The sequence below is a fragment of the Oryzias latipes genome, chromosome 20 (assembly GCF_002234675.1).
Source record: "Oryzias latipes chromosome 20, ASM223467v1".
In the NCBI taxonomy this organism is placed as follows: Eukaryota; Metazoa; Chordata; class Actinopteri; order Beloniformes; family Adrianichthyidae; genus Oryzias; species Oryzias latipes.
This window is the reverse complement of record NC_019878.2, coordinates 21,229,593-21,250,461: the sequence shown is the minus strand read 5'-3', so window position 1 is coordinate 21,250,461 and position 20,869 is coordinate 21,229,593. Positions and strand designations below refer to the sequence as shown.

At 42.5% G+C, this 20,869-nt stretch overlaps 1 protein-coding gene across 5 annotated transcripts in view; it reads right to left on the bottom strand.

Moving 5' to 3' along the window:
• Positions 1 to 20,869, bottom strand: part of LOC101165429 (anion exchange protein 2) — a 43,538-nt gene that overhangs the window by 5,055 nt on the left and 17,614 nt on the right. For all 5 annotated transcript variants that reach the window (XM_023949975.1, XM_023949977.1, XM_023949976.1 and 2 more), the window contains 19 exons: positions 14,429 to 14,597; positions 14,125 to 14,348; positions 12,986 to 13,104; positions 12,247 to 12,467; positions 9,088 to 9,224; positions 6,980 to 7,160; positions 6,767 to 6,902; positions 5,560 to 5,761; positions 5,372 to 5,477; positions 5,107 to 5,291; positions 3,546 to 3,762; positions 3,266 to 3,472; positions 3,034 to 3,182; positions 2,749 to 2,943; positions 1,496 to 1,723; positions 880 to 969; positions 641 to 807; positions 311 to 564; positions 63 to 232 (listed from right to left, as the gene is read on the bottom strand). In XM_023949975.1, the coding sequence (XP_023805743.1) occupies positions 63 to 232; positions 311 to 564; positions 641 to 807; positions 880 to 969; positions 1,496 to 1,723; positions 2,749 to 2,943; positions 3,034 to 3,182; positions 3,266 to 3,472; positions 3,546 to 3,762; positions 5,107 to 5,291; positions 5,372 to 5,477; positions 5,560 to 5,761; positions 6,767 to 6,902; positions 6,980 to 7,160; positions 9,088 to 9,224; positions 12,247 to 12,467; positions 12,986 to 13,104; positions 14,125 to 14,348; positions 14,429 to 14,597 (3,357 nt within the window). The remainder of the gene's footprint in view (positions 1 to 62; positions 233 to 310; positions 565 to 640; positions 808 to 879; positions 970 to 1,495; positions 1,724 to 2,748; positions 2,944 to 3,033; positions 3,183 to 3,265; positions 3,473 to 3,545; positions 3,763 to 5,106; positions 5,292 to 5,371; positions 5,478 to 5,559; positions 5,762 to 6,766; positions 6,903 to 6,979; positions 7,161 to 9,087; positions 9,225 to 12,246; positions 12,468 to 12,985; positions 13,105 to 14,124; positions 14,349 to 14,428; positions 14,598 to 20,869) is intronic.

The following is a 20,869-nucleotide window of genomic DNA, read 5'->3' as shown; positions in this document are numbered from 1 at the left end:
TTTGAGACGTGTTTTTCACCCGAATGCGCCTCCTGTCCTCAACCAAGCGGCGTGCTTCTTACCTTGCGCACATAGGTGTGGTCAGGGTGATATTTTGGCGGCATGAGGAGGAGCATCATCCGCTCTGTTAGCTGAATACCATTGAGGGACATCACACCCATGTAGAGGAAGATGCCGAACAGCACAGCCAAGGGGATCTGCCGCAGAAGCTCTCCAATCACGATGGACATTCCTGGAGAGCAGCAGAACCGGATGTGAAGGTGCGGTTGGACCGGAGTGAGCGGCGCTGGCTCACGCGTCAGACACTCACCAACCATCACAGCGACCAGCAGCCCCGTCACCCTCTGCTCCTTCACCTCCTGGATGCGAGGCTTGTCTCCGGGGGCGACGGCCTTACTCATGACGGTGAGGGCGTTGACGTGGGTCACCGAGCGGACAGTGGCGCCGGCCAGCCACGGCAGGCCAAAAATCGCTAAGGTGCCACCCAGGACCACGATCAGGAGCAGATCGAGATGGAAACCTGAACCTTTGACCAGCATGCGTTCCTTTTTACTGACGATGAGGCTGCACAGTCCCACAAAAACGATGACTTTAGTCAAAGATTTACTGAACCTGGCGACGTTGGTGCAGCAGGACTCACGTTGTGATCTGAGTCTCCATGAAGATGAGGATGAACACCAGCAGAGCCGGCAAGCAGCAGGCAAACATCATCCAGATGGGAAACTGGCCGTTGGAGCCCAGAGGGTTGATGATCCAGCCCCGTTTTTCGGGACTCGTCACGGAAAATCCTTTGGGAACGCTGAGTTTCTGCACAAAACGCAAACGAGGCGCTACAACGGACTGTTGTTTACATGCCTGACGTGATCCACGTGGACTCACCTGGGTGTACGTGTCTTCTACGCTGTAATCTACCAGAACCATGATGAGGATGGCAATAGGTACTCCAAAGTCTCCAATAATTCTGCGGAGCTGACAAAAAAAAAAAAAAGTAAAAAAAGTAAAGCAGCAAAAACCTTTTGAAATTAATGATATTAAGCTTCATCCTGTTGTTGTTGTTGATCTTATAAGAGACCAAGTTAAAGACCCACTTTGATGAAAATGTTGTTTTTGCACTTTTAATGTTAACTTAGGCTTCTGAGGGGATAATGGGAAATGACAGCAGGCTAACTCTGCACCAACAGTCCTGCCTACAAACCGCTCTGCAGACACCACGTCCCAGAAAATAAGACAGTTGTAGTTTTTGTTTTTATTTTGGCTAAAAAGGCATCATCATAATTAAAAGCCCACTGAGAACGCATGGAAAACAGATCAAAAGACGATCAGAGTTGGACTTTAAGATGCAAATATATGTTAAGGGGGAAATATTGTGGTACACTTAGGAGCTCTCACAGATCTAAAACTTCCTGTAATATTATTTGTCTTACAAAATGTTGAATTTCAAACTATGCCATGACATAAAAGCGTAAATAAATCTCTTTGAGGGGCAGACGCTCACCTTTCCAGGGAAGAAGGCGCTGTTCTTGAACTTCCGCAGGTAGAAAGCGATGAAAAACGTCCCGGCCATGAGAACCAGGGAGAGCAGAGCGGTGTTGGGCTCCCCGCTGACCGACACTTTTCCAGCCAGGGTGCCGTTGCTTAGCAAGAAAGACCCATTTTCAACGGAGGAGATTTCATCGCTATTGTTGCTGAGCGAGCAGCGCTTCAGCGGGTGATCCCGGAAAATCTGCACACATGGACATTTCAGGTTGATGTTCACAGTAGCAAGAAACTTTAATTTGACCTGAAAGACAATTGAATTAGCCCCAAAATAAAGCATTTCGAGCCTGGAAACTCTTCTGATAAAAGCCTAAATGTTCACTTATTTTCTTATCGTTTCCTCTCACCTCTGCAACCCGAGATTCTGCATGCATCTCTTTTATTACTCCACAGATGTCGACAATTTCAATACATACTTTCAACACGTCAGATACCTGAACAAGTTGATGGTAAAATTTGGTTTGTTTTAAGAATTGTTTCAAATATGTTTTTATCTTCTGCTGCACAACAATGTCTAGTTGCTGTTCAGAGGCTAAATTCTATGGAGAACCCAAGAATAGTTTTCTTTTGGGCTTTTAAAGTTAAACATTTTTTTTTGCGTGGATAGCAGCAATTAACAAGGGCAAAAAAATAATGAAAATAACAAAAAATAAACACCCAAATAGACGCCAAATAAGGCTTTGCGGGATCTCCAGAGTTGAAGTTTAGACAAGAATTGCATTTACATTAGCAGATGAAAAAAAAGAAAAGTTCGATTCTAAACCAGTGTTGTCATATTTATAATCCATAGTAAAAGGAAAAAAAGAACGATGGACCAAAGTCCTACTGACAATAAAAATGTCATGTGTGACTTTGTTGACCTTTTAATCTAAGTAAATCTGCTGCAGCAGGAGGATCTGATTTAACACGAAATGGATTTTATTTTGAAAGGAACCTGTATGCGCACCTGTCAAAAGCAATTGTTTTAAATAGACTATAATATAATTCAATTATTGTAAATATTTCAAGCTACATTTTATAAATGAATGATGTAATATCCACAAAAGCATAACTAACATGTATTTTTCTAAACTTTCTGGCTCTTGTTGGGTTTTGGTCAGAGAGGAACTGGACCATTTCCCTCTCTTAACCTCATTTCCACTGATGCTAAAGCACTGACATAAAGGTGCCTCTTTGTGGTTCTTCAACTGATCAGTGGAGCCTCGTTTGTACCATGACAAGCTTGAAGAAGGTCTCGTAGATGAAGATGAACGAGATGATGAAGGAGAAGATTTCCTGGGTGAAGCGGGAGACGAAGCGCACGAGGAAGCTGCCCTCTAAGGCCACGATGACGACCACGATGATGATGAGCCAAAACCCGATCCAGGTGCGGCCCGTCAGGTACTCGATGTCGTTTCCTTTGCAGAACTGAGGAGGCGGCATCAAAAACATTAAAGACTTTTTCAAAACAAGCTGTTTTCAAGTGTCACTCTTCAATGACACAACTGAGGAACTTGCATTGAAAAAGGCTTCTTCAAAAACCAGCAGCGGTCCGGAGAAGCCCACAACCAGCAGAGGCTGAGCTCCAAGCAGGCTGAAGAAGATGCCCTGCACTGCCGTGGACACGATGAGCTCGGAGACGCCGATCAGCCCCTCCGTCTTTTCTCCTGAAAGACAAAAAAAAAAAAAAAAAGTGGTTCAGAGACTCCAGAGCAGGAGCAGAGGTCCCATCGTGTCCTCGTAAACTCACCCAGAAGACCTCCGAACGTGATGGCAGGAGACAGAGCAGCAAAGTAGATGAAGATCACAGCGGCCATGCACTGGCTGTCCAGGGCGTCTTTGAAGTCGCTGAGGTATTTGGGGTAACGCCGCCGCACGTCTCGAATTAGCCCGCCAAAGGGGCGCCCGGTACGCTCTAAGGGGTCGCTTGATTTCTTTGAAGGTGCGAGGAGGGCCTCTGGGAGACCAGAAGATCGAGCAGGTGAGCATCTTTATGAAGTGAAAAAAAAAATTCCTTTTGTGCAGCTCACCTTTTTCCTCAAGGCTTTTCGGCTCTTTGGCCATCAGATTGGTCACTTGCTCCTCCCTCTTGCGCAGCATCTCCCTCTGGAAGCGAGCGACAGAGCGCAGGAGCTCGTCGTCTCCCATCTCTGAGGGGGGCAGGACGATGCTGCAGTCCAAGAAGCTGTTGATGGCGTTCAGCAAGTCCTGTCTGCCATCCGCCAGATAAGCTGCCTCGTGAAATTGCTGCGTAGAGAAACAGGAGCAGGAAGAGTTGAAGTCGAAAACGGCCGCCCGCTTTTTGATCTGCCCTCACTGGCGAGGCGACAGCTACTCGCCCCTCACTTTCTCCCTCTGCCCTTGCAACCCTGCTCAGAGCTGGACGTGGCAAATTTATTTTAAAAAAAAAGAAGCACTTGTTTTCATTTTTGTTGGTTTTATCTCCACAGAACCATTTTAATTTTTGGTCACCTGGTGGTGACACACTGTGTGTAATTTTCAGAAGAATCGATTTCCTTGGCAACAGAGGTTACTGTCAGCCACAACCACATTCCTAATATGTTGATATCGTAATCTAATATCGCGTGCTCCGCTTGAAACAGAGATTCATGTGGTAAATTTACAATATACCCCTTGTGCTATCCTGTGACCCCACCCTTACATTGACGTGTTCTCTCTACCATGACAAAGGTGGATAAAGATGAAGAGGATTTCATGTAATCCATTAACACCAGTGAAGATCACAAATCATTGAAGAAAAAAGGTTCAGAGCACTGTCTAGTGGGTCTAGATGACCCAACTCCCAATGGTAAAGTGCCTAGGATAGCACAAGAGTTACAGGGGAACGTCAACTTTACGAGTTCGCCACACTAAAGCCATTTCAAAATCTGCAAACTTCATTGGAAGATGCTCGAGGAGTCAGGAGACATCCGTCCATCTATCCATCCATTTTCTTAACCCTTGGAGTAATCAATTAACCTATCAAGCGTGTCTTTAGACTGTTGGAGGAAGTCGGAGTGCCAGGAAGGTCCCAGCTGGGATTCGAGCTGTGAGACGGGAGCGCCGACCACTGCACCACCGTGCAGAGTTAGGAGTCAGCAGATCGAAATCCCTAAGAGTGCTTTGTATTTGTAGAAGTGAAATAACAGCTTTTTTTAAAAAAAATCAGGTAGTGACCTCTTTCTGAGGTCAAAAGTCAACAAAACTTCATTTGTAGACTTAACCTGGCAACATGTGTGTGAAATTTCGTGCAGATCCCTAAAACATAGTGAGCGAAAATGTGAAAATGTTCACTTTGACTCAACATGGCTGCCAAGCCTTAGGTCCTCAGGCCATCCCATGATAATTGTACAACTTCGACACGTATGTTTTGGTTCTTTTGGGATATTTTGAATTTTTTTTTGAGTCCCATAAGATATTTTGGCCTCATTAATTTCCTTGACCGCTGTGATAAAGTTCTTCTTGCCCTTGGTGCCTGCAAATTCTGGTAAAGCAGCATTTATTCTCCTAATTTTAATTGTTTTGAACACATCCCTTTGAGTTAAACTCACAAATCTTGGTCTGAAACATTTTACTTTCTGCCTTACTCACTTTGTCTGACATCAGGGTGGAGATGGAGCGTCCGATCTGGTGGTAGTCCATGCTGGTGGTTGGGGGCCCCAGCAGAACAAACAGAAACCTAACAGGGACCGGCACCTCCAGGACAGAATCCAGCTCCACCGCTTCCTGCAGCCTCACAAACGCCATGGTGGGCTGCTCCAGGAAGTCAACGCAACCTGAAAGCCCAGAGCGGTACATATTTAACGAGGACTCGGTCCGGCAGGAGCAGATTTATGGCAAACAGAGATAAACCGACCCACGAGGACCACCGTGGCCTCTGCGTTTTCAGGGATCTTTTCCAGCAGCTTCAGCTCATGTTTGGACTTGGACTTGTGCATGCCTGACACAAACAACGACTCCTTCTGCTCCAAACGACAAGGAACAAAAGATTCAGAGATGACATGGAGGTCAGCCTCTCGCTAAGTCTTTCAGAACCGAGTTTACTTGTAAGTCGTTCTTGTCCATGTCGATGCGAGAGTCCGAATCCCCTGTGGAGTTAAGGTTGCCCATGAGGGGATCGGTCACCGACGGTTCCTGCTGGTTGATGTGGTTGGAGCTGTGGTGGTGCGTTAGCAGGCTGGTGAGGCTGACGGAGGAGATATTCCTGGGGAAATGGCTAGCGTGCTCCTTCTCATCGCTCGGGTGACTTAGGGAGGCAGGGAGAGGCAGAGCGAGAGTGAGCAGGAGGAGGAGCGGCAGTGACCACGCATAAAACCATCTAACAAGCAGAAGGCGTCAGGGAGTGATAAAAAAAACAGAGTTTAAAAGTGACCAAATCTCTTGGTATCATCTAAAAGCACAAATCTGTCCCGTTTCTAAGTGACTTTGCAACAGTTTCCTACACTCTGTAAATTACCTGATTTTAGTTTTAAGTTTCTACAGAACTTTTGATGTCACAAAATCTCAGCCTGCATTAATGCAAACAAGCCACACGGAGGCAGTAAAGCACACAGAACAGAACTTCACAAGCGTCTCCATTGTTGTAAAGGAGGGTTAAGGCCACAACTTCCTAGATTTATCATGATTTTAGAGGTTGGCAGATTCTTTTTGCTCTGCATGTTAACAGATCAAAATGTGGCTTTTAAAATATTATTTTCCTTAAATACAACTAAAGTTATTTAAAAGATTAATAATTCAGAAATAAAGCAGCAGACTTTGTGTCTCATTGCTAAAATAGTTTACCATTTGAGCAGAAAGACAGATTTTTAGTTAAAAGACAAAAAAAAGCAATGATCTCCGTATATCTCCATAAGGCAATTCAAACATTAAGGCACAGTGGAAGCAGTTTCATAATTAGTCCTTTTTTCCCTCAGATTACTCTTAAAATGCTTTGGAATACCTTAAACAGCTTTAAAGGAGAAAATATAATCAAATCCATTAACATAAACACATAAAGGGGTAGCAGTAATAGTTTATGTTTATACTATAAAAGCAAAAGGATCAATTAAAGAAACACCAATTAAAATGTTTTGGAACCCTCCAAGCACGATGAACTTGACCAGCACTGATTGGGGGGAGTCAAACTATTTTGTCACCATGTTTTGAGGCTGATATTTAACAGAACCATTGGTATTTACAGGTTCAAATGAGTCTGCAGTGAAGGAGTGAGAAGCATCTAGAATGTTTGCAGCAGTCAGGCACTTCCTGTCACCTGTGTTTAAGCAGCAGGGCTCTCAGGACGTTGGCTCGGTCCTCAGCTTTGATCTGGTCAGAAATGATCATCTGCTCCACCACCTGGTGGGCAATACCAGGCAGGGTCTTCTGGTCCAGGTCCAGCAGCACCGCCCCTGCAAGCAAACAGGGAGCTCAGTCGGGACAAATCCTGTCACAAGTGCACTTGGTTTTTCTCTTTTCCCGTAAATACCGTGCGAGATGGTCCTTCTGAGCTCCAACAAACTGCGAAACGAAAGCGAGGCAACATGAGGTTTGCCCCAACGATCCGTTTCCTCCTCCACGTCCTCCTCAAACTTGATCCAGCGAGCCGTCTCCTTCCACTGCATCTCCTGGTTCTTGTCTATAGTGAGCTCATTCAGCTCCACAAACACCTGAGAGAAAGGTCAATTAGCTGTCGCTCAGGCAGGTCACCAATCAGACCTGAAGACCAGCAGCATGCATGAACACAAAGTGCTGACAGAATCAAACCAGGGGTAAAACTCCTCGTTTTGATCTTTGAAGAAATCCAAACTTGGATTGGATTGCACGTTTTAGTGAACTTCAAACAACAAAATGACTTTTCATGATCAAACTGATCCCATCCAAAGCTGATGACTGAATGCACCTGAAACATGCAACACCCTGTCCTCACTTTGCATCACCCATCAGCAGTGAGAAAGCTTCTGCAGTTAGTGGACAGCTTTTGCTCTGCTGGAGGCAAAAATGTTGTTGTCACGGCACAGAAGTGACTCTAAACCACTTCATCCGAGTGTTCAACTCTGCTCCACGGGGTCTGTTAGGAGGGAAGTCCACTGAACACCATGCTGATAAGTCACAGAGTGGTGTGCAGTAATGACCACGTTTCTACTAACATGAATCTTCTGCATGCCTGAGAAATCACTCTCACACAGGTCAAAGGCCACTCCGGCTGGTCACCCAGCCTCACCTTCTGGTACCGAGCCATTTGACAGGGGCCCAGGCTCAGCAGGAGGCCCCCTGGGCGTGAGGAGGAGCGGTACAGAACCACCGGTAACGACTGAAGGAGCAAAAACGGTGCAGGAGAGCTCTCAAAGACAGCATGAAAGGCCGGGATGCGGACTTTTACATGCCAACAGGTGACGCCTCGTCTCACTGCTGGGCGCCCAGACTATATGAGAGCGCGTTAATAAAACATTGAGCTCTCCTTTGTCTCAGGCTCCCAGTATTTGGTTACTTCAGCTCGCCGCATTTCTCCTTTTTAGTGTGCGAGGGAAAAGATCTCATTCATTCATTTTTAAAAGGTCTTTCTTCCCTCCATGTCCCGTTAACACGAGAGGAAACAGGAGGAAAAAAAGGAGAACCAAGAACGCACACTATTGATTATTGTTTTATTTTTATTTTAAAAATATATTTTTATTTTATTTATATGTGGGCCGATGTCTCCTGAACACGTCTCTCCTAAAAAACAGATTTTATCCAGAGGGACTAAAAGTAATGGTTAAAAAACATGAAAATAGTAAATTAAAGAAAAGGAAAAATAAGAAAAAATGTCCAGATTTGAATTTGAACGAAAGATTGGTTCTTTTTTTATGTTTTTATGATCTTGTTATTTGGACCTTGAGTCTGTAATAAATTATTCAGTTCATTAAAACAAAAAAATTTAAAAAAAAAACAATCCAACAGAAAATCATTTAAAGTTGTTTTTTTAATATTTTCGACTGTTCCTTAATCTTGTAATTTTTCGGTGCACAACTTGACTCTCCAACTTATTTGGAATAAGTTAAAGTATAATTTTAGTCATTCCAAAACTATTTTAACAAAAGAAAATATATCATTACATGAACTACAAAAAGAATTTGTTATATTAAAGAGTATATCATAAGTACATACATTTTTATATACATGAATTTATCATAATAATATAATCTTAACTTAAAAGTACAGTGAGTAATTGAAAATATTAAAATATATATATTTTTTAATTTTAAAGATTTCTATTTAATTCACGCTTCTTAACTCTGCTTCATGGATTATATTTATCTTCACATTTAGCATCTTTATTATGTATTTAAAAACTTATTTAAAAATACTCTGTTTTGTTTGACAAACACTAACATGATGTATTTATTTAAAATGGAATAAATTACACACGTCCTTGTTCTAAATCCGATGCAATAACAAATAAAACAGTTGGAACCGTGCTTGGTTGAGTTTTTGGCCCTAAAGCCGTTCATAAAATGAAATTAGAGAGTAAAACGTTGAAACAACAAAGCCTCTGAGGCGCTGATGCTTAAACAAACAGGCGGGGGACAGGTGGGGGTTCTGGCCGTCATCTCTCACCTCGTGTGGGGTGCGGTCCTGCTTTCGACTGCGGGTCGCGGACTCCTTGTGATCTTTCCCAATGTGCACCACTTGCCCCTTGGTGCTCTTTCTGACGAGGTGCCTCCGCACTCCGGGTACATCTTCAAACCGATGACCTGCAGACGAGAAATCCTCATCAAAAAACCTTCCCTTATCCGAATACAGGATGTGGTCAAATCAAAATCTAAGCTGGAAACTCGGTCCAAATCTCTGCACACCAAGTCAGAGGCCCCTTCGGCCTTTTGTGTCGACGGCCCCATAGCGGGGAGTAAAGTTACTCATGCTGGCAGAAGACCAGGCGCAGGAAAGGAAAAGGTGGAGAAAGACAACGATAGTGGGAAGCTTTTCTGTGGGGAGTTCAAAGATCAGCAGATCTGCAACAACAAGAATGCTGACACATTTAACTTGTATCAATCAATGAAGCCAAAGATGGTCTGAAACATCAGAGAGGAGCTTTGTGCAGACCTGCAGCAGCTTCAAGGGGAAAAAAGAAAGTTTTACCACTTTCAGATAAGACTGACCTTCTTCCTCTATGGTTCATGGAAACCTCCTCAGTCCTTCTGAGACATTTTGTTCACAAATTTTGCTCTTTTGCAGCAAGTAGGAGCAGAAACCTTTTTATTTTTTTAAGAGAAAAGTGATCTTGTGAAGGAGTCTCTGGGGTGGGAGTCGGGTTAGAGCTGGCACCACCACCTACCCGACCCTAAATGTTTTAGAACTGGAAAAAAGACGCCATGACTTGACCGGCGCCTGGTCCCACATCACTTGTTTGGCTGGAGCAAGAGCGATCTCATAACTTCCCCAGGTACAGGTATGCGCAGAGCACCTGCCTGTATTCAAGTCAGCTTCATTCCTTCCCACGTCCCCACTCCAAATGAAAGACGAAGGTTTTCGATCCGTTGAGCGGCTGCAGCTGGCAGCAGGAATTCAACTGCAGACCTGCCGCACCTTGACGTTAATCTCCTCGGCCCATGAACAAGAGCCCACGCTGGGCCGGGGGCGGGTGCAGGACAATGGGGTGCAGATTGTAACAAGGCCTAAAAAGCTCATGGAGGACTTTAAAAAAAAAAACATTTTAGAAAAAAAATAAAAATACTGTCAGTTGTTTTGGTTTTTTTAGGGCTGGACTGGTCAAGCCGCTTTTTATGGAGTCAATTCAGGATCAGCTTAAAGAGAATGACCGTAAAATTAATAAAAAGAGAAAGTTTTGAAGAAAAAAATAGATAAATATAAAGAAATACTGAAAACCTGAACAAAAAAAAGCATAAACCTAAACCATGCTCTTCGTAAGTTTGGCACATCAGAGGAGGGATGACAAAAGGGCGTCACCTGATGTCAATCATGTCCCAGTAGCCAATGGGCTCCAAGCTCCACCCCCACTTAAAAATTAAGGTCAATACTTAAGGTCAACACTTCTGTCTCATATTTAAAAATAAGTCAATACCAGAAATGCTTCTGTAGACTGAAAGCAAAGAGGGAGAGAAATGATAAAACAAAAGTTGAAATTACAGAAGCTATTGCTAATTTTTCACTTGCTAAGAGTTTTAGGTTTATAGTTTTTTATTCAATTATCAAATTTCAAATATTTTTACAAATATTTTATTATTTCTGTCAAGTTTACAATGTGTTCTTTAGAGTTTTATTGGTATTTTTTTCATTCACTTTGAGCTTTTTTGACCTCCATAGTTTTATAGTCAAGAAAAAAAAGGCGGAGGGGGCAAAAAAATGTAAGACATCTGCTGTTAATGCACTATTATTTATTAATTTACAATCAAATTTTTTGTTTTTTACTTTAAAATCCAGCCTCGCTTGATAAAAAGAATCATAAATGGTTCATTTGAAACTGATCGTTCGGTTCCGCGAAACTAACCAATAGGTACTAAGCCAGGGGGCGGGAAAACCTTTGGCCAAGAGAGCCATAAACACCACATATTTTTAAATGTAATTTCTTGAGAGCCATACAATATGTTTAAAACTATAAATACAAGTGAATGTGTGCATTTTAGTACAATAAGTCTGTTGATTCTTTTTAATAACAAAGTTATTGTAGCGGACTGAGTTGGACTGTGTTCTAAGTTCTGGAGTTCATTGAACGCACCAAGCAGAGATGCTGATTGGCTCTCAGTTCTGTCGCCCACTGCCCCTCCCCTTTTCAAAGACGGGAACGCGCATCTGCCGGGACGGCAAGTCACAGGTTTCGGGCCGTCACAGATTTGGGGTTTTGATGCGCGGTTTTACGGTTTGGATGCGCAATACATCAGGCGCTGAATTGACACCATACGTTACAAACTGGCATCGCGCCCGAGAAGGACAGGTCTAAAGAAATCTTTTATTTATTTTTTTTAAGCCAAAATCAAAAATTAACTTCAGTTAGATACTCTTAATTAAGAGTAAAAGAATACATTTTTAAGAAAGAAAATCACGCCGATATGCACAAACTGTGCATATCTTAAATCGGCACGATGGTATATAGCATATGAGATGCAGTAAATGCTGAAAGTGTTGTGCTGCCTTTACAGAATCATTATTTAGACATCTTAGTGTCACACAACCGTGAGATGTCCACAACAGCATTACTTTGACCACGGTTAATTTTTGGGGTCTGCTTGCTATACGTCTCTATCAAAAACAGTCGTTAAGAATGACTCCAACTATCTTTAGATCCATTTGCAAATTATGATTCTGTAATATACTTGCTAAAACCCAAAAACCTGTGTCGTTTTCTAGAAGATCGTTTCTGCGGCACAAGTTCATTAGAAGTTACGTTGACAAGGCGAAAGCCCAGCTCCACTTCCCGTCACCCATCTGTTTACATGCTCTCCTGCTAGCCTCACACCCCAAACCTAACATAGCGGTGAAGATGGACATATTTGACCACAAATGGATTGCATCATAAAGGAGCGAGACAGGGAGCTTGAGGCCAGCCCAGCGCACACATAATTTATTTCAAACAACATTTATGACGTAACTTCTCAGTTTTTAGTTAAAATCTTTACAAACGTCCTCTATCATGACAACATGCTACACAATTTTCCTCAAAGTGAGTCTTTAATCAAAGCAGGAAAATGTTCATCTGTCCTGAATTGATCTATAGCTCTTCATTCTCTTCTTCAGCAGGTCGCTGGCGGCGCCACTTACTTTTGATGCCGTCCAGATGAGCAGACGCCAGCGTCTGGGCCTCGCTCTCGTCCGTCGGAATGCGCTGGTACTTGGCCTGCTCGGTGCCCGTCATGTTGCCGGTGCGGCGGCGCTCCTGCAGGTCGTAGCTGCGGCTGGCAGAGGAGACCCGGGCCAGTGGCAGGTGGTCGAGTGGCGCTGGCTGAGCGGGTGAGCTGGAGAGGATGGGCGAGGCCGGTTTACTGGAAACACGATAAATCAGTGATAGTGGGTTTTATTTCTCCCAGCTGAATGAACTCAAAAGACAAAACAGGAACGTGTGCAGCATCTTCACAGGCATTATAAAAATGTTTCATCAAGACTCTAAAATCAGCTCACCGGTTAAAATTCAATATCTTACTTTTGTATTTCTTCACCACAACAAGCTGTAAACCCCCCAGCAGGTTCAGAGCTCCCCAGTCAACTACAACAAAAGCCACAGATGTTCTGAAGCTACACATTAGTACCTTAATAAGTGGAGAACTAAATGTCAGGGGGCGGAGCTTAAGTGGCTGAGGTAAGCAGCGTTGTCTGTGGCAACAGGAGACGTGTCTGTACAGCGAGGATTCATCAGATAATGCCCAGCAGGCACCCTGGATGCCTGAGACGGGACTTGGTAACGCACAGTGTGTCCCAAACCCAAACACATTCACACCTGCACTGTCAGACTGTGGTATCGATCCAAACATCGCAGGCACTGCTGCCTTTTAGGAGCATTCACCTGGTGGACGATGCATCTTCAGAATCTGCTGCCGACTGTGGTGCCGGGCCGAGCTCCCGACTGGAGTGCACGCTCTCTTTGTCCTGTCTGCCCGCTTGGTCGTCATCCGACAGAAAGAACTGAGGATAAAAGCCAGGAGACATCAGATCAGCCCTAAGTCAAAGCAAACATCGGATTCTGCTTATTCATGGGTTATCTTCATGGGAGGATTTCTCAGAAACCTTTCCTCTTTTTGATTGTTGGTCGTAGAAGACAAACTTCTCAAGGCTTGAAAATGTGTTATCTTTTAAGAACTTGACGGAAGATCAAAAATCTGACATAAAACGAGGCAGTGTGTTCTTGTGGCATGTTTTCTGATGATGGAGGACACATACAAAGAAAATTAAGCTCAAAATGGCATTTTAGAGTATTTATTTGATCAAATCGTTGTAATTAAACAGCAGACCAAACAATGCTGTTTAAAAAAGAGATGGAAATACACTGGGCGGGGCCACAAGCCTTCTGCTCCACTCCAGTCTGATAGATCCACTTTGTTTTCCTCGTATGAGCTGGAATCTGTCTCAAAACTTTAAGGACAGATAGCTCATATACTGCTCGCCATTTTTGTTGCAGCGCTAATGTTAGGTTGGAGGTCTGAGGGGCTGCAAGCTAGACGGAGAGCGTGTAAACAGAGAAGTGGAGTCGGGCTTACGCCACGCCAACAGCTCCGCCCACAATTCCAAAGGAAATTTCTAATGAACTGCTGCCGCTCTGCAGAAACTGTGTCCTAGGAAACAAAAACAGGTTTTTCTTGGGAGTTTGGCTAAAAACTGCATAAACGTAATTAGAAGACCAAAAAATAAAAAAAATAGATCTAAGGATGATCAGACTGTAACAAATATGTAAATACTGCTCAGCATCATAACTGCATCTAAACATTGAAATTACTAATAAATGATTTAAATTTGCTGAAACATGACAAAAAAAGCTTATAGACATGTCAAGATATAAATTGTTCCATATATATATATATATATATATATATGGCTTTTGTTGTGATATATGGAAGGTACTGATTATGATAGCAATGTCCGTTGATAAATGATCAATAAACTTTGCAGCACTTTACTGAGCAAACAGTCAAAGTGGAAACTTCTTACCTCCACATTGACTTTTTCTGATTCTGACTGAGCAGAGGGCACCTCCATGGACTCTTCCTCCTCTTCCTCCTCATCTTCTCCTTCCTCTATGGCAGCGTTGGATGGAACCTGGCTGCTCTTGAGGTCTTTTTCCTTCCTCTTTTTCTTGCTGCTTTTCTTCCGTCGCGACTCTGAGGGCAGCTTGGACAGAGGTCGATGGGTGTGGCGGGAGGAGTGGCGGTGGTCTACAGAAACCGAACGAACGCGACAGCTTCATCAGCTTCTAACGCGTGCGCGGAAAAACGAGCAGCGTGGCGGTGCTCACAGTGGATGTCCTCCTCGTGGTAGGTGTGGTGCTGCTCATCGGGCACGGCGGCCGCAGGATGCAGGATCTGCTGGAAGCGATGGACGCCCAAAGCCTTGTTCAGGTCACTGTCATCTTCCTCTTCTGGGTGTGACGTCCTGTGTAGCGATGAGGGGGGCGGGGCCTCTGACTGCAAAAATGGCACAAAAATGTAAAAAAACAAACCAGAGGAAAACAATGTTTTTGAAATTAGCTGGAAATTTGAAATGAAAACCAAATGGAGAAACTCGTGATAATAAGAGACAAATATTAACAGAAACTTTTGTTTTTCATCTCCAGCTCTGTATTGTAAACACTAATTTAAAAACCCAATTTAAGTCTCAACTCAACTTTGTAGCTTTTTCTCAAATATTCAATAAATAAACAGCTGCCTGGCAGGAGGGCAAGAGGACGGCCAAAGAGGAGATACATGGATGTCTTAACAGAGGACATGAAGTTGGCTAATGTTAGGGTAGAAGATGTCCATGATAGAGTGAGGTGGAAAAGGATGATTCGCTGTGGCGACCCCTGATGGGAAAAGCCGAAAGAGAAAGATTCAATAAATAAACACTAGAGGGCGGCCTGGTTCTGTGAGAGCATCAGCGCCCAGACATCATGTGACCGCTCCTCACATGCACGCATTCCTAAATACGCTTTAAACTACAAACAATAGCCATGTGTATCGATCCGTTACCCCCTTTCCTCCACAGAGCGCTGTGACCGGGGTCATGTGGGCGATACCTGATCTGTTTTCCCACAGGACCCTGTGGCGCCCTTCGCCGCCGGGGGGATGTTGTGATAAGGATGGGCCTGCTTTTGCAGACAGGACCGAGAACTGGCAGCGGAGTCAATGTTGCCATGACTACTGTGCAGATGTGCACGGCTCCTGCAGTGGCCCTGCCTGCAGAGGACCAAAGGGGGGTGACAAGTCCTCCGTTGGCTGTTGGATGGTTCTCATAACACACAGCATGCGAGGCATGTATTTGATTTTCCCCTGAACTGCTGGAAGCAACAGCAAGCACGTCATTTCATGCTCTCTACCTGGGTCACACACGCAGGCACGTGCACACACACACACACACACACACACACACACACACACACACACAGGTTTAGACATCTCCGTGCATCCAAACAGCAGTATGCTAGACCATCTTGTTTGGAGCTGGAAATATACAAGAACCGTCAAAAGTTTGGAAAGAGCCCAATTATTCCAAGATTTTTTGAACAGGCATTGTCTTCGGATAACAATTAAAAATCAAACATTTGTTTAAAACTTTTGTCACGACAGAGAATTTAATGGCTAATCAGTCAACATTTTCTTATAAGTTCTTCTCAAGTGTGTTTCAGATGAAGGTGTTGGTCACTTTCACTCGTTTCTCTAAACAAGGAGTTCTGTCTCGACCTAATGAAGGGATGAAACTCAACAAACAGCAGAACGTAGAGCTGATTAGACCAGAACTGCAGGACTTTTAAATATAGAAAATGCGTCTTTGTGAAGAAATAAATCGGTATCTAAAATACCGCTACTGAAATTTTTTGTTCATGTTTTCTTTCTCAATAAAGCTTCATTTTTTTATCAGAAAAGCTAAACTATAAAGCTGACTTCATTAAAAATGGTACATTATAGGATTTTTGACTGAAGCTTGGCATTAGTTAGGAGGCTAACTCACACATAAAATCAGAAAATGTGAGCTTTTTGTGTTTTTGCGTCTTTTAACCGAAACATACCAAAGGGATGTGTGTGAAGTTGTGAGATGGGCTCCAAGAATTTGACACATTCATGACGTTTTTCATATTTAAATTGATGATTGTACATTTACTAAGAAAACCTAACAGAAAATTTGTCATCAGGAAGCAGAACGTGTTCTGAAATATGCATTTATGGATATAAAATGACTTTTTTTTTCTCTCTGACTCACCTATAAAGTAGCTAACAATTTGTCGAGCTCCCATCACATTAATCAGGGGTGTTTGTGTGTTGCACATTTCGAATCGGTCCGGGCTCAAGAGAAACTCATCCAGCATCCAAACGGGCAGGACGGTGTGAAAAGGAGATTCCCACGACCTGTGGTTGCATGCCACATGCCGATGTCAAGAGCAGAAACGCCTGCTCCATTTCTGAAATTTATACATTCAGGAGCTCATAGTGTGTTGACCCAAGGCTCTACACAGCAGAGGAAACAAAGTTTACATTCACTTCAGAGAACAATATCTCTCATTCATTTGTGTTTGTATCAGCAGATTCAAAAATGCCGCCTGAAGCGTTATGGTGAATCTCTGCAGCTCAGATGGATATGTGAAAGACTCTGGGAGAGGTGGGAGAATTTTCCACGCTTGTTACTATTTTTTGAAAAACAAAACAAAAAAAGCAAAAGCAACCAGACAGAAAACCCCAAAACCCTTAAAGCGGGCATTCTTCATTCCCTCTGGAACTCCATTTTTCAGCAACCTACAGCAAACCAAACCCCCATCATGGCTTTGATGGCAAACGCCTCAAAAAAGGACAAATCCTGTTTTAAAACCTCTTATTTCAAACCTAAACATTGACTAGAGGGTCCTTCAGCCGAAGTACCTTGAAGAAAAAACTGATGTGCTGAAAGTTCAAACTTAATGGGATTAAGTTAAATTACTTTTTGAAACTGCAGAATAGATAATACATGTTTTAAGCTTAAATAAAATAAAAAGAAGCTACCGTCTCATTGTGATAATCTTATTAATAAAATCACGTCTTTTCTAGTGATGAAGCACAATTTATATTTATTTTCACATTTGATTATTTGCAATCAAGGAGGTTAATTTAATGCAATTTAAACGTCAATCAAAACAGAATTTATTAGCTGTATGTTTTCATTTTCAATTTATACAACTTAAGTTTGATAAAAACTTTAAAAATAAAAGAATTTCTGCAGCTTTCAGTGAAAATAAGTTCCTTTAATTCTAGTTTTTTAATGCCTTAAGTCAGTTTATTTCAAATAAAATAAAGGCAAATACATTGCACAGAACCAATAAATGCACTTTTAACAAAAGTGTAAAACAAATTACCTGCACAAAATAATCTAACCATTGATCTATGGGTTGGCAGGATTTGGTTTCAGCAAATGCCTGAATGTTTGCAGAAGCTCTGCATTCATTTTCTTTAATTTTCTAACAGGAGCTCCTGTAACTTTCCTTTTTTTCAACACCTTATTGTGGAATTTTATTTTAAAACAGTATTACATTTTTTATCGTCGAAATCATTTATTATCTTATCTGTCTGATAATTCAGTCCTGACTGGCAAAAGAAATGGTTCTGCACAGAGAGTTCTCGACGTTTACGCTCCAGTAGAAACCAGGAATAATTTTGTCTCGTCTTGTTTTATATAATTTTGTCCTATTTTGTCTTATTTTGTTATTTTTTGTAAGAATTTGAATGAACAGGTTTTTAAAAAATTATCAGCGTATATCTAAAGATCTTCATGCTTTTTTTTTAACACGCAGCAGAAACTTATTTAAACAAAAAACAGAGCAAGTACTGCAGCAGCCGGTGTTAGTTACAGTATAATGACATAAATGTTTAACAACATTTTAATTTGGAGTTTCAAAATGCTGACATTTGTCAGTTCACGTAAAACTAAATGTTAATGAGCATTTCCATTTATCAAGTTACTGATCAACCGATACTCATGGCTGGAAGGTTTTCCTGACGCTAATGGAAGCGATTCTGTGAATTTGCACATTTGCGAGTAAATCAGCAACACAACCAAAAAGGCACATCTTCAGGTTAAACTCCAAATTAAAAGCCTGCGTTTATCCTTTAGATTTAGGGACTCATTTTGACCCATTCGGGTCCTGTAATCTGTGCTCAGAGGCTGCGATGAAGTGTGCTGCAGTTTCAAATCCCACACAGTCATCACTAACAGGCGGATAGACTGCATATGTTCCAGCGAGTGTGTCATGTGACTGATGTGTCATTGCATTCCTGCATGCGTAAACATGACTCTGCAAGGAAAACCCTCATCCTAAATATGCAAGCACACCAGTTGCAACCCAGTTTCTACAAGACACAAATACACAAATCTGTGTGAGGAAAACACAGATTATTTTACTTTCTCCAACTCCAACGTCACAAAACAGTTGGGATAATAAAACCGAGTACTTATTTTAGTTCAATCAACCATCATATGAATTGGAGCTACAAGATAGAAACTTCAGGACTAAACAGCTTTCACAAGCTGCCTGCTTTGGTTTCAGTTCTTCAGTAACATTCGAAGTAACTCCAATTTTATATCACAGATACTAATTTGAACTATTGACACTGCTAAGCTAATTCCGTTCATTCATATTCTATTCCGTTTATTCCCTTTTCTGGGTCACGGGGCTACCAGAGCCGATCCCGGCCACATGCGAGCGAAGGCAGGGGACACCCTGGACAGATTGCTAACTGTCGCAGAGCCAATTTCACACATATTTGCACTCTCACATTCACAACTAGGGGCAATTTAGAATGACCACTGCGCCACCGTGCAGCCAAGATAATTCCTGTTTTCTTAAGTGTTCCTCTTTGCTTTGATTCTTCTCTATAATCATGTTTGCTGCTGGACTGCAGGCTGAACTCTCCTTAAAGACTTATTCCAATAGTGTTTTGTGGTGTTTTTCCTAAATAATAGAGGATATATATAAAGAAAATTAAGCCTAAATCTGCATTTCTTTGTGCTCTATATTCAAATAGATGTGAATCAGGAGCAGATGAAAAAAATACCGTTTGAAAAAGAGCTTATTTGTGACAGAAAATAAGTAGTAGGTTTAGGGGATGTCATCTGGACTTGGTTTTAAAGTTGGAAGACGTTTCACCTGTTATCCAAGAGGCTTTGTCAATTCTGGAATAGCTGGTCTAAGAGCTGGTATATATGCGCTCATGGGGGAGGAGTCAGACCTGAAACTGGAGGTGTTGTCCACTTAGCCTATGTGGTTTCGGGTCGTTAATAGTCCTTTGTCCTCAGCTGGGGGTTGGGGAGTCAGTGACTCGCTCTCCACATTGGTCCTCTCTTTCAGCGGTTAACGACTCAGGTAAACGTCTTCCAACTTTAAAACCAAGTCCAGATGACATCCCCTAAACCTACTACAATGGAACCAACCTGGATGAATGAGAGTCTTCATAGACATGACAGAAAATAAGCTTAGGCCCCACTTTTTTCTCTATATTTATCAATGACCTGTCCAAAGCAGGTGGCATCTCTCAGGTCTATCTTTTTGCTGATGACACCATATCATCCCGAGTTAACCCCTCTCCACAATCTACAGTGTCCACACTTCAACTTAGCCTCATCTCACTTGAAGTCACTTTATAGTCACCAACTTTGCCATAACACAGCAAAACAAAGAGCATTATTTTCAGTTCTGATGTCATCCCCTCCCCAATAGTCACTTGCGATGATGGTACAATCCAGAAATGTGCAAATTCCTGCAAACATCTGGGCATCTCATTGGATTCATCTCTGTCTTCCATCAGCTGCACCTTAAAGCTAAAATCAAAGCTAAAATAGCCTTCCTCTTCTGTAATAAAGCCTCCCGCCCGTAAAAACCAGACGCACCTATTCTTGACTGTAGTGACATCATCTATTAAATGGCACCAAGCACAGCCCTCAAAAACGTAGACATTTTTATCGCTGTGCCTTTCGCTTTGTCCTTACTGCTCCTTTACACACCCATCACCGTGAGCTCGGTAAACTCTCTCCACACATGGATGCATGATTGGCTTCTTTTCATCTTCAAATCGATCCCAAATAAGACTCCTCCTAAGTCTTTGTTCCTAAAACCTTCACCGTCTTCAGCAGTAATGCTTTCTGCTATTCTGCTGCAAATGACTAGAACACATTTGAAACCCTATTCAGACTTTCATCATTAACGTCTATCTCTTTGTTCAGACAGAGACTTCACCAGGCCATTGCTGATACTTGACCCTCCCACACAAGCTAACTGTGATGTTCACTCTGTTTTATGATATTGATATCTGTTCGAGCTCTTGGCCAGGTCACGTTTGTAAAAAAGAACTCGTTCCTGACATTTTTACCTGGGTAGATAAAAGTACCACTACTTACAGAAATATTTTGTTATTATTCTTCTGCAATTGCAGACTTCAATCAATTGCAAACAGTTGCTTGTGTCCTGTTTATATTTCAGATATTACTGTCGGTGAACGGAAACACTTGCATGAAAAGTGCGTAACTTGGGACACCATTAGCGGGTGATTTCTCCTCCACCTTTAGCATTAAAAATTCAGGGAAATAATCACTGGCTAATAGCACGCTAATGCGTCAGGAGCTAGAATCTCTTGACGCAGGTGCGTGTTCTTACATGTATTAGGAAGTCATTACAGGAAGTAAATATTTCCTTGAATTTTTAATGCCCAAGGAGGAGAAAGAGGCCCCATTCTGCTGACGT